This window comes from Rhinolophus hipposideros, assembly GCF_964194185.1.
Source record: "Rhinolophus hipposideros genome assembly, chromosome: 7".
Classification (NCBI taxonomy): domain Eukaryota; kingdom Metazoa; phylum Chordata; class Mammalia; order Chiroptera; family Rhinolophidae; genus Rhinolophus; species Rhinolophus hipposideros.
In genome coordinates, this window is record NC_138053.1 from 76079900 (window position 1) to 76092415 (window position 12516).

General features: G+C 37.9%; 1 protein-coding gene across 1 annotated transcript in view; it reads right to left on the reverse strand.

Moving 5' to 3' along the window:
- Positions 1–3003: 3003 nt before the first annotated feature.
- Positions 3004–12516, reverse strand: part of WDR70 (WD repeat domain 70) — a 253902-nt gene continuing 244389 nt past the window's right edge. Inside the window, exon 18 of the mRNA XM_081053278.1 lies at positions 3004–3177. Coding sequence (XP_080909404.1) covers positions 3090–3177 — 88 coding nt within the window. The 3' untranslated portion in view covers positions 3004–3089. The remainder of the gene's footprint in view (positions 3178–12516) is intronic.

The following is a 12516-nucleotide window of genomic DNA, read 5'->3' on the forward strand; positions in this document are numbered from 1 at the left end:
CAAGCTTTGGTATTAATGATCCCCCTTCCCATCTGTGAGGCAGAAACACTTCTCACACTTCACACTCTTCCCATCTCTTCCTCACCTTTCCCTGTTTCCCTCCTTTCCTTTACCAAATATTTCATGAGTACCTTTTAAACCGAATACACGATTGAATAAAATATCGCTCCTCTCATTCATCAAACAAATTCATTGAATATTCCTAGAATGCAATATGCTTTAGTTTTTACAGTCTGTGTCCCAGTGGAGGAAACACACGCACAGGCCCAGAAGCCACGCACATGGACACACAACACAACGTAAAAGAAGGCTGTAGTGGAGAGATATATATGCACCTATGGGGGCAGAGAAGGGCAACCAATTGTCTGCCAGCTGCGTCAGGGAAGGTTAATTGATCCCCATATTCAAAAACAAATAGGCAGACAAGGAAGGAAGAAGGGACATGTGCAAAGGCATTCAGGCACCAAAGAACATGGTACTTTCCAGGTTCAGTGTGCCTGGACCTCAGAAGTATGTGCAAGATCAGTGGGAGTTAAAGCAAGAAGGACAGAGGGAGGCCAAATCCTGAGTGTCCTAAGTGCCACACACATGTACACACGCACAAAACGGGTTAGAACCACTGACACGTAACCTTTGAGAGGCTCTAAGCAGAGTAATGAAATGGTAGTTTTTGGTTTTAGAAAGCTAACTCTGACGGCAGAATAAATATGGATTAGATGAGGACCAAATGAAAAACAAGGAGATTACCTGGGACGGAGGCTCCTGAGAGGTCCTGGGAAGGATAAAAGGGGGCCTAAATTCTAGCAAGGGCAGTAGGGAAGGAAACGAAGGTCAAGGATGAGATTCAGAAGAGAGCATGGATAGAAATTGGCAAGTGATGAAACGAAGGAGAGTCGGGGTAGGGGAGGAGTCGTTATTATGACTTCCAGGTGCCATATTTGAGAAAACAGAAATGAAGGGGACCAAGATAGGACACACAAGGTTGGTGGGGTAAGATCATGAGGCCTGAGGGCCTGTGGAGATGTCCGTCCTGGTGATGGGACTATGGGTCAAAGGAGTGCCCACTATTGGTTCTGTCCTGGTTTTAAGGTCCGAGCTCACCAAAATCGAGATTGAAATACTTATAGTTTGTCAATCTCGTGTGGAAAAAATAATTTTTTATAAAACTCTCTCAAGTGAGCTAGATCAGGTCAAGCATGAAAAGAGCCACTTGTGTTGTGGGTAACAATGAGAAAATCATCTTCGTGCTCTGCCTTTCTCTCGCCTTATGTCATAGCAGACTCCATCAGCCAAGACCACTATGATCAAGGTTTTTTCCTCCTTCCAACCCGCCTTTGCAACTTTTGGCTGTGTAAGACGAATACTTCCATATGGTGCAATGCTTACGCTAAGACAGGAAAACACATAAGATGCTTTCAGTAAATTTTATCCAAGAAGTAATAAATTTACAAATCCTCAACAGCTGGAACAAAATATTGGTCTGTAATTGATTTTGGATGAAGGTATTTTAACAGGAATAGAAAACTTGGGGCAGTTTATTAATTACTAATATTTAGAGATCTTGGGTATCTTCACCTAGCCCTCTTTAATGTACTCTCACACAGATTTGCTGTCTTGAACCTCTTTTGCCTCATCCGTAAAATGAGTTTAACAAGTTTACCTACTCATGGGGTTTTTGTGAGGAATAAATGAGTGAGCAGGCAAAGAGCTTAGAATAGTCATCATTAGATAGCAGGCACTCAGCAAATGTTAGTTCCTCCTCTGATTACCTATTATCTATAAATTAAGTGATAACAAAGGAAGAATAGGATGAAGACGGGAGTTGGAGGGGAAAAGGACAGAATAGTTTACAAGAGTGAAGGTTTTTAGGTTTTATCTACGATAGAATGCCCACCTCAGAACTGTAGAAGTAAGAAAGCTGTATGAGCATGAGTGGTTGTCAAGAAAGATTTTGGTACAAAGGGAGGGTGTGGTGTGGTATGTGAAGCCTATAAAACCAGGAACTTTCTGACATACATTTTGGATCATCATTCACTTTTATAATTATTTAATTCACTAGGGCAAATGAGAGCAGGAAGGCAGAAGGCAAAGGTATTAAAAAACAAATCGTCTAGCGGGAACTATTTGACATGCAAAAGCTATCCTAGGTCTGTGTGAAATCACTCCATAGAATTTTATTCTATTGACTCATTATTACTTTGGACAAACTGCCAACTTTTGTTTTAGTTTTCTAGTCACAAAAGCACAAGGATCTTTTAGAATGATTCTTATGTCTTCTACTGATACGGCTCTTACATTTACAAAGCACTTCTATTGCTAATTCAATACTGATCAAAATCAAGCAAAGTAGATATCATTAGCTCTATTTTAAAACAGCAAACACTGAGTGTAGATTTACTGTGTGCCTGGTACTATACTAAACAGTCTACAAGGACTGTCTCATCTAATCTTTTTGACAAACCTACAAGGGTGGTACAATTATCATCTGAGGCTACAAGAGAAATTGAACAACTCTCCCAAGGTTGACCCCGACAGGAAAGAGCAGAGCCGGGATTTGAACCCACATGGGTCTGACTTCAACTCCCAACCACTGTATTCTGCTGTTGAAGGGTCATCAGATATATGTTCTTTCCTAGTATGGCAATGCTTTTAGTTTGAACTCGCCTAATTATTTACAGTCATGTAAACAACCGTGATATTATACAGAAATATTAAACTTTTTGATCTCGATTTGCACATTACGCTCCTGGAATTGCTCAAGACAGATGTATATCTCTGTGTACATTCCCTTCCTCCAAGGTTAGGAGAATCTGCACAGGATCAATAATTGCTGAATAAAGTTTCCAAATACCTAAAGCACTTCGTAATAGGCTAAGAATCTGTTTCTTATTTACTTATAATACAGTTTAATAGCTGTAGATAAGAAAATGTAAGCACAATTTTAGGGAAGGGTAGCTACCAATATTTGAATAGTTCAATAATGCAAAGGACAAAAATCTATTCATAAAAATGTTTTCTTTATTTCATTACAAAAACAAACTGTCCAATATCCCTCCCCCTTCATGCAAATAGCTCTGATATGAGATTCTTCAAATTTTACGTTTTTTCCATTCTGGCTCATTCTTTGCTTCCTCATCATCAGATTCAACTTGTGCAAACATGGCTTGGGGCTGAGTCCTAAAAGAAGTTGAAGAGAAGAGGAAAAATGTCGTCAGCAAGTGTTTATTAGACTTTCCTACTTTTCATCAAGTGGAAGCACATTTGGGAAATCAAGTACACTTCAATTATTAAATATCAATAGTTAAACTTCTGGCAAAGAAAATGATAATGAAAATTTAATAATGTTCAAGAAAAGAGCCAAGGAGTCTTTTAAAGATTTCGCTATGCGGTAGACGACGTATGCTGTCTTCCTTAAATAAAACGAAAACGAACCCACTCCAGTGGAACCTCATACATCCATAACCACCCTCTACCTCAAACTCAAACTAACCGGAACTGTTTAGGACACCAGGTAATAGTCACCGAGTAAAAACCTACATGATCTTTATAGCTCTCTGGGCTTTTCCTAGACTTAAGTAGTCCATATACGTGTGATTATGGTGCACACGAATAGGAGAATTTAAGTTAAAACGAGAGGTGTGATAAAAAAAAATACAGTGAATGTTTAAATTTAAAAAAATTATTAGAGTAAACGACACAGTGCCATTAATCCTCCTCAAAATACATCCCCTTGCTTCAAACACACTTATCCCATCATTCTTGCCACTTTCTGAAGCAGTTCTGGAAGTTCTCTTTCGTGAGTGTCTTTAGTTGCGCTGTCATGGCTGCCTTGATGTCCTGAATGGATTCAAAATGTTTTCCTTTCACAGTCATTTTGACTTTGGGGAAGAACCAGAAGTCACACTGTGCCAGATTTGATGAATAAGGTAGATGAGCACACATCGTAATGTTTTTATTTGACAAAAAGTACCGTACCAGAAGCGATGTGTGACTCAGGGTGTTGTCATGATGGAGGATGAAGCAAAGACACTCACGAAAGAGGACTTCCAGAACTACTTCAGAAAGTGGCAAGAATGATGGGATAAGTGTGTTCGAAGTGAACGGGAGTATTTTGAGGAGGATTAACAGCAATGTGTCTTTGACTGTAATACATTTTTAAAATTTAAACATTCACTGTATGTTGTGATCACACCTTGTAGTTTTCTTATCTAAGGAGTTTACAATAAAAGACAGCATATACAGTAATCTGAGCACTGCCAGCAAAAATACAAAATAAAACAAAGGGAACATTTCCTCCACCCCAATATTCAGATCAATGCATGGCAATGTCAAGCATTTCGGGCAACATCACGAGCAGCACTGCTGTAACACAGGCACGCAGAACCTCAAGCAATCTTTGCATTAGGGCTTTCTGTGCTTTGAAAACATACCTGGGTCAGTGATGTTCCTCTTTACACCATTCACACAGAAAATAATTCCAAGAAAATGTCAAATGGTTACAATTTATGTCCCTTTTGGTCATGCTGCTGCTGATTTCCTTTTAAAAACAGCTCTATCACATTATGAAGGAACACTAAAGCATTATATCTGAACATGATATATTTTAGCTTACATATTCACTTAGAATTCAATTCATTATATCAAGGTAATTCCAGAATGATAAATGTAACATCAACAACAATAATTCATTTTACTTGGCAAGTGAAAATGGGGTTAAAAACTTGTATTACTTCTTGATGCTTCTATATTATCCTGGGGAAGAAGTATAAACCATCCATATTCATGCTGATGGTGTTCTGACGCAAGTCATGTACTAGAATTCTTCGAGCATAAGTTGGTCACAATTCCTGTCTCTCCAGTTACCTCACACATCTACCTACAGAGCCCAAGCTGTCCCCACACACAATCCAGTTGGTTAAACTTCTTATTGTCACTTCAAGACACTGTTACGGCATCTACACACAAGCATAGCTCTAACATTTCCAAAAGCAGCTGCAGATTTCCACAGGTCATGAGTTGCTGAGTTACTAGAAAGCAGGAGCACTGGCTTTCTAACATGCTACAACAGGCAATTGGTGGTCATTACATATTTCATCTCTGGCAAAGATGGTGACCACTTAGGTATGGACAAACCCATGCAGGAATAAGTTTGTCTGGTTTTAAAAATTCTTTGCATTACAGATTTCATTTCTAAGGGAAAAAAAAGAATATGGTCTTCTAAAGATATCTGGCATTACTTCATTAGTAATGAAGTATTACTAATACTAATTACTAATTAGTAATGAAGTATTACTAATACTAATTACTAATACTTCATTAGTAGAAGTATTACTTCATTAGATACTTCATTAGACACTGACTCATCCATGTTAGTTGCAATGGGACTTTTAAGTACTAAGAAGCTATAATGCTGCTTTTTGGGATATTAGAAAAGAAAATGAATGACAGATCACAGGAAGAAAACCTATAGCATGAAAAGGCTATTTCATTTATGTAGTTACTCTTTTCTATTCCACCTACATCCAAAAGTATTTACAGCAGATTGGTGGCTAACATAGAAGGGCACAGAATTGATGGAACTATTTAACAAGGGGCAGAAAGGGTGTAATGACTGCAATGAGGCAGGGGGAATGTTTTGGGGGGATGGAAATACTCTATAATCTTGACTGGAGTGGTGATTACACACATGTATACATTTGTCAAGACTTGAAATGAGTGTTTTTTGTGTTTTACTGTTTGTAAATTATACCTCAATAAAATTGACTTATAAAAAAAAATCAAAACAAAACAAATGTGTAGAAGGTCAAGAACCAAGGAATAAGAAGGTATGTAACTGAGCATAAAACTTAGCACTGAATTTCCTCGCAGCCTAGACAAAAGAAAAAGATTAGTTTTTCGAAGGAGATAGCGTTTTTTCCCCTCTAGCATTGTACTCAGCAAAATTCACTGAGTACATTTTTACATCAAGGTCGCTTACACTGTCACTTTCAATTATCAGACCACACAATTTCCATTTCATGGTCTTCTTTGCAAAACTCTACAAAATTTATTTTATATTCCACTTTTGAACTAATAACACTGTTATTAGCAAAATCACCATGTTATGTGCATGTAACATCAAATCATACACTTAGCTTTCAAATAGCCATGACCCCCTCTTCCCCAACTGCAAAAATCAGGGCATAAAGCAGCATCCAAATTTTTCCAGCAATGCTTGTTTACCACTTTTTCTTTCATTTTGTTGGCCAAGTAGGGAAAAATTGAGTGTAAGAACAAGGCTCCTTTCAACACACAGTGCTGGCAAGGTTGTATATTCCGTATGCAGTGAAAGCAGTTACACTTTTACCTTACACCATATACAGAAATGAACTCAAAATGGATCAAAGAGCTAAGCCTAAGAGCAAAAACTATAAAACTCTTAGAAGAAAACACAGAGGAAAGCTTTACGATATTGGATTTGATAATGATTTCTTTGGTATGATATCAAAAGCACAGGCAGTAAAAGAAAAACAGGTAAATTGGGCTACATCAAAATTAAAAACTTCTGTTCATCAAAGGACACAATCAATAGACTGAAAAGGCAACCTATGGAATGGGAGAAAAGATGTGCAAATCATATATCTGATAAGGGATTAATATATCTAGCATATATTTTAAAAACTCCTACAACGCGACATCAACAGCAACAAAAAAACCCAAACAACCCAATAAAAACTGGGAAAAGGACTCAAATAGAAATTTCTCCAAAGATGACGGGCAAATGTCCAATAAGCACATGAAAAGATGCTTAGCATCACTAATCCTTCGGGAAATGAAGATCAAAGCCACAATGAGGACACCTCATACCCATCTGGATGGCCACCATCAATCAAACAAACAAAACCAGAAAATTACAAGTATTGGCCAGGATGTGGAGAAATTGGAACTCTTGTGCAGTGTTAGTAGAAATGTAAAATGCTGTAGCTGCTATGGAAAATAGTATGGCGGTTCCTCAAAAAATTAAAAATAGAATTACCATGTGATCTAGTAATTCCACTTTTGGATATATGCCCAAAAGAAGGGTCTTGAAGAGACATTTGTGCACCCATGTTCAGCACAGCATTATTCAGAATAGTCGAAAGGTCGAAGTAATCTAATTGTCTATGGATGGATGAATGGATAAACAAAATGTGGCAAATACATACAATGGAATATTATCCAGCCTTTAAAAGGAAGAAAATACAGACACATGCTACATGGGTAAACTTTGAGGACATACTACGCGAAATAGGCCAGTCATAAAAAGACAAATGCTGTTTAATTCCACTTATGAGAGGTACCTAGAATAGTCAAATTCATAAGATAGAAAGTAGAATGGTGGTTGCCAGGAGCTAGGGGAAATGAAGAGTTGGTTAATGGGTATAGAGTTTTAGTTTCACAAGATAAAAAGAGCTCAGGAGATTGGTTACACAAGAAGTTGAATGTACTTAACACTACCAGAATGTTCACTTAAAAACGCTGTAAAATGATAAATTTTATGTTATGTGTATTTTACCAAAGTTAAAAAAAAATTTAATTAAGAAAACACAAGAACTAGACTCTTGGACTTGGGAATAAGGAATAAGAATCCCTCTTCCTTGGATCAAAAGGAGGCACCTTGGAGAGGGCCTCGGACTCTAACCTGTGGCCGTGGTACAGCAGTGCTTCTTATACCATGTGTGGTACAAGACCAGTCTTTGTTGTCTAATTTCTAATCCCTTGCAGATAAATATTACATTTCTAGAAAAATAAAAAGACTACGAAATATGAGTCTAAATTTTTACTAGATTCAATAAGTGTATCACATTGCATGAAATTTGCTAAGTACTCTAGGTTCTTACCCTTAACTTGATGCACTGGTTGCTCGACTCTACTGTGAAGAGCGCCTGCTGGGCGTGCCATCCCTCCCCTCGCTTGGGAGAGAAAGGAGTACAGCAGGGCTCTGACACCAGGCTGCAGAGTAAGAATTTGTCTTCCTAACATAAACTTTTCTACATGAGGAGCTTCCCCCAGCTGCAGGAGAATACTTCTCCTCTCTGGAGAAGTTGGCCCTGTATGATGCTACGGAAGACTTGGTGAAGAATGAAGTCTAAGGCTGCCCACGCACAGGCCCAGCCTTGAAGGGGCTGTCTTTAATTCTCAGGAGTTCAGCTTAGGGAGGTGAAGGGAGCTGTGGGTCACAGAAGGAAGTCTCCCTCACTGCAATCCATCCTGCTCCCCAAACCAACATTCTCACAGCATGGTTCAGAACCTTCTATCAGGGCTGTATGCTGTTTGCTGAATAAAGACAAGGTTCTTCAAGAAAGGTGATTTGACTTGAGCACACCGAACACCTCTGTCCAGTCTAGGGAATGTCAGTGTTTTACAAAAGCAAAGTGGGAACTTCAGCTTTCAATCTTGCAGCTATTCTTTGTCAGCAGTTTTTATCTTTGAATGTATTTCCAGCAGTTATTCTTTTGAATTTTTGGAAATCCATATATGAGGAAGACAAAAAAAAAGATTCAATTCAGGATTATCTGGGGCATTTAAAAGAGATTTCTTTAGTCACCACTTTTCAAGACAATGAGGAAGAAACGATTAGGCAACCTCTAGCAGAGTTAGGAATAGAACCAGGAGATTTCTTCCCTGGTGGATGGCCTAATTTGCCCTCAGCATAGAAAAACTACTATAAAAATAAATCAACAATGTCAAGCAGGAGTAAAATGACAAATGCAAAAAGCTAAAAAGTCAATGAATTTAAAAGCACTTAAAAGCTTGTCCAGAAATTCCTGTTTTTAAAATCAATAGGAAGCCAACAAATAAACAACAACAAAAAGCCCTCTGAGTCTCTACTAACATTGTTGCCTACCACAAAAATGCATTCCTTACTGGGCTAGTTGAAGAAATGGAATTTGTACACTGCTCTTAACATTGACCCTGCCGCGTGCTTCCATGAGGAAGAGTAGAACCAAACCCAATGGGCACCGAAGGCGACATGGTGGCAACAATAAATAATGTCTAAGAAATATATCCCAAGAAAGCATTTCCATTACCCATCAACCCCCTGTCTTCTATTTAATCAGTTCTTCCAGAATTCTATACCTCCTTTCTCAGAAAGCTAGAAGTTGTCAACCCAAACTTACAGCCTCATGGCAGATTTATCTCAGTTGCCCAAAACAAAGCCTATAAAGGGACTGACTTGAAGAAAAAGAAAGCAAGGGGAATATTCCATTCAGCCCAAGGTAGAATCACTGTGGGTGCTCAGCAGGTTCATAGGGATAAAGTAAGTCCCACTGAGAACCAGTCAAGTACTCACCTTATTGAAATTACTTTATCCAGACTATTTATTTTATTACTGGCTTATGGCCAACACTTACCCATTTCTCTAAGTGTTAACTGGAAATTTAAACATACAGAAGGCTGATGTGAAATTTGTGTTTTTCAGTTTGATTAACTCACTTGGCAAATAATAAACATTTTTCACTTGACTATATATGTCAACTTGTTTACTAGAGTTACCAAGAAGAGCAGATTAGATATCAACATAGTTATTGCTGCTAACTATTAAATAACCAATCAGAGGAGGGCTGAAGGCTTTTTGTTTTGTTTTGTTTTGTTTTAGCTTCAGTAAACTCTACATTTGCTAATAGTTATTAATCCCTGAAACAAATATACAAGCTTAAGCAAATGCCTTTTCTCAAATTTATAAATTCTGATTATCTGATAGTTTGTGCTAATTAATTTGTCCTTGAAACATTTTTTAAAACTGAATTCTCAAAGTTATTTGTACAGAGTGAGTCTTTTCCAGCAACTGTGTGCTACAGAAAAATGACAGAAGCCCAAAAGAAACCGAGTCCCACCTTCAGTGTTTCTATGCAGAGGAATTTCGTGTGAACAGTCAGTAATGAATAAAGATTTCCCCTGTAACCCTCTAAAAGGGCATTTTGGGGGTGCACTGTTTACACAAAAAATTCCAAGTATGAGCAGGGCTGCCCTTTCTCTTCTGACTAAGTTCTAACCTAGGCCTTCTACAATTCTTCTCCAGTTCTCAGGCCAGAGAAGTCTCAAAGTGTTTTCAGATGCAATGGAAAGTCCACATGTTTAATTCTTTTTAATTATGGATATTCTTCTGATATAATTCATTCAAAACATATAAAGTGAGCTCCAGGATAATAAAATGAATATGAGGGGACATCACTTGTAATATTTAGTCATCAGTATTGAGTATAAACCACAAGCCTTTTTGGCTCAGGGCCCACTGTTTATTATGCAGGAAAACCTCAAAGCCAAAGTCAATTATAGCCATGACTTGACAATCTGACACACTTGTTAGCCCTGTTAGGATGAATACAGTCCAGACGAACTCTGACCCAGTCATCACAATTGCAGAATTATTAAGGCTAAATAAAGGGCTTGACCAAAAGATTCCACTGGAAATGGTCCCTTCTTTCTGGTGAAGAGCTAATCAAAAATATTTTTATTTTATTTTATTTTTTTAGATATTAGGGACCCATAAGAAGATGAGAGGTAACAAGATATTTCTAGATAAAGAATGTTCTATTTTCTTCAGGAAATGAGCAATAGTATTTTGGAAAATAGATAAACATATCTCAGACTCATTAAATAGGGCAAACTAATTCACAATGACACGTCTGAGAGTCCAAAGACTGGTAAAGATGGAGAAAGGGAGATATATGAAACCTGTGGAAACTGGAAACAAAAAAAGGGAGAGAAAGAACCCTCTACAATCACCATTAGCTACCTTATCACCAAGTGGGCAAACAAGTTAGAATGATGAAATCTTTGAAAAGCAAACAGACCGAAAGCAGCCCAGATGTCATCAGTGTCCCCTCTAAGCTCACATTTATAAAATACGTAACTATGTGTGCCATGATTTCTATTCAAAAACATGTATGAAGCTGGGCATCAGTGTAGCCCTACTCTCTGACTTCATCCCAGGGCTTCTGAATCTGAGTCTACTGTTCTGCTGTGCCATGATGTCGCACACAATCTTTTTGTTTCACTATTACTCAATAACTACTACCAGTTGCTTTGTGATGAGAGGCAGTACACTGGAGTAATTAAAAGCAGAAACTTGACTGAAGCCAGGTCACTGTGTTCAAATCCCAATTCTGCCACCGGCTACCTACGCAGCTTTGGTCAACTTATAAAGTCTCAATTTCTCCATCTGTAAATGGGGACAATAATAATACCTCACAGGACTGCTGTGAGGATTAAATGAATAAAATAAAAAGTTTTTAAACAAACCTGGCATGGTGTAATAAAAGTGTCGTTATTATAATATACTTTGCTTTGGCTATCCTGTGTTCATTACTCTATCTAACAGGTATAATCTCTAAAAAATTGTACTTAGAACATATTTGATAAAATAATTTATATATTAAATACAATATAAATGCTTTCTTTTTTTTTAAATCCTGAGAGAATACTCTGTTATGTAATCTGTCTTCAGTATGAATCGCTATAATCAAAATAATCTATTATGAATATTTGAATTTTTTAAGGGCAAATCACTTGTGGTCTATTTTAAATAATTACTTTTGTATTATTACCAAACTTTAGTGCGCAGAATAATCACCAGGGGAACTTCTTAAGTTGCTGATTCTCAGACCCACTGTTACAGTCTAATTGAGTGGGTCTGGGGCGGAGCCTAGAAATCTTCATTTTTTAACCTTTCTGCTACACCCTTGATTGACAAAGACAGTCCACAAAGCCACTTTGAGAAACACTGGCCTTTACATAGGAATGTGGTGGTCAGTGACCATCAGTCACCTAAGTATAACTCAGGAAAAAAGGTCTATTTTTCCCCATGGGTTTATGTCTTTTTTTGACACAAATAAACCTTCAGTCAGTCAAAGAGTGGCCTTTTTAAATATTGCCTCTTAACTCAACATGACTTTAAATGGTGGGAATGATATTTTAATACACACACACACACACACACACACACACACACACATCCACGTATCCTGTATCAGACAAAACATGCACACTGAAAATTAAATTGACTGAACCAGCAATAATGGCAGCTTATCTGGCAAGAAAAGTGACCATGGCTGACAGAGCTGTCAGGCTGTCAGGCCACTGGCCAGGGTCCAGGCTCCCACACACACAGCTATCCCCGTCTGATGTGTAAGCGAATAGCATTCTGGATCCATATCCTGCCCACTCTCCAGCCAGCTCGTTCCCCCTCCCTCCAGCAATGTCTTTTAACAAGAAATTGTAATAGAATCTGCCCATGTGTGACTGAACAAGAGTCCTCTGTGATCCTGCTGTGTTTTAAAACTTGCATGGCTATTACACTGCTAGTGCCCAGAATGAAACTTAAACACTGCATCAATAACTGTAAAGTGTTCAAAGACTCTTTCTTATCATCAATGGAGAATAAAGGTGAGTATATGTCATGTACAAGCAGGTAGATTTGTGTAATGTCTAATCATGCTTTCCTGTGATAAAGCAAGATACAGTAAATCTTCATTTCATCACTGACAGAAGTCA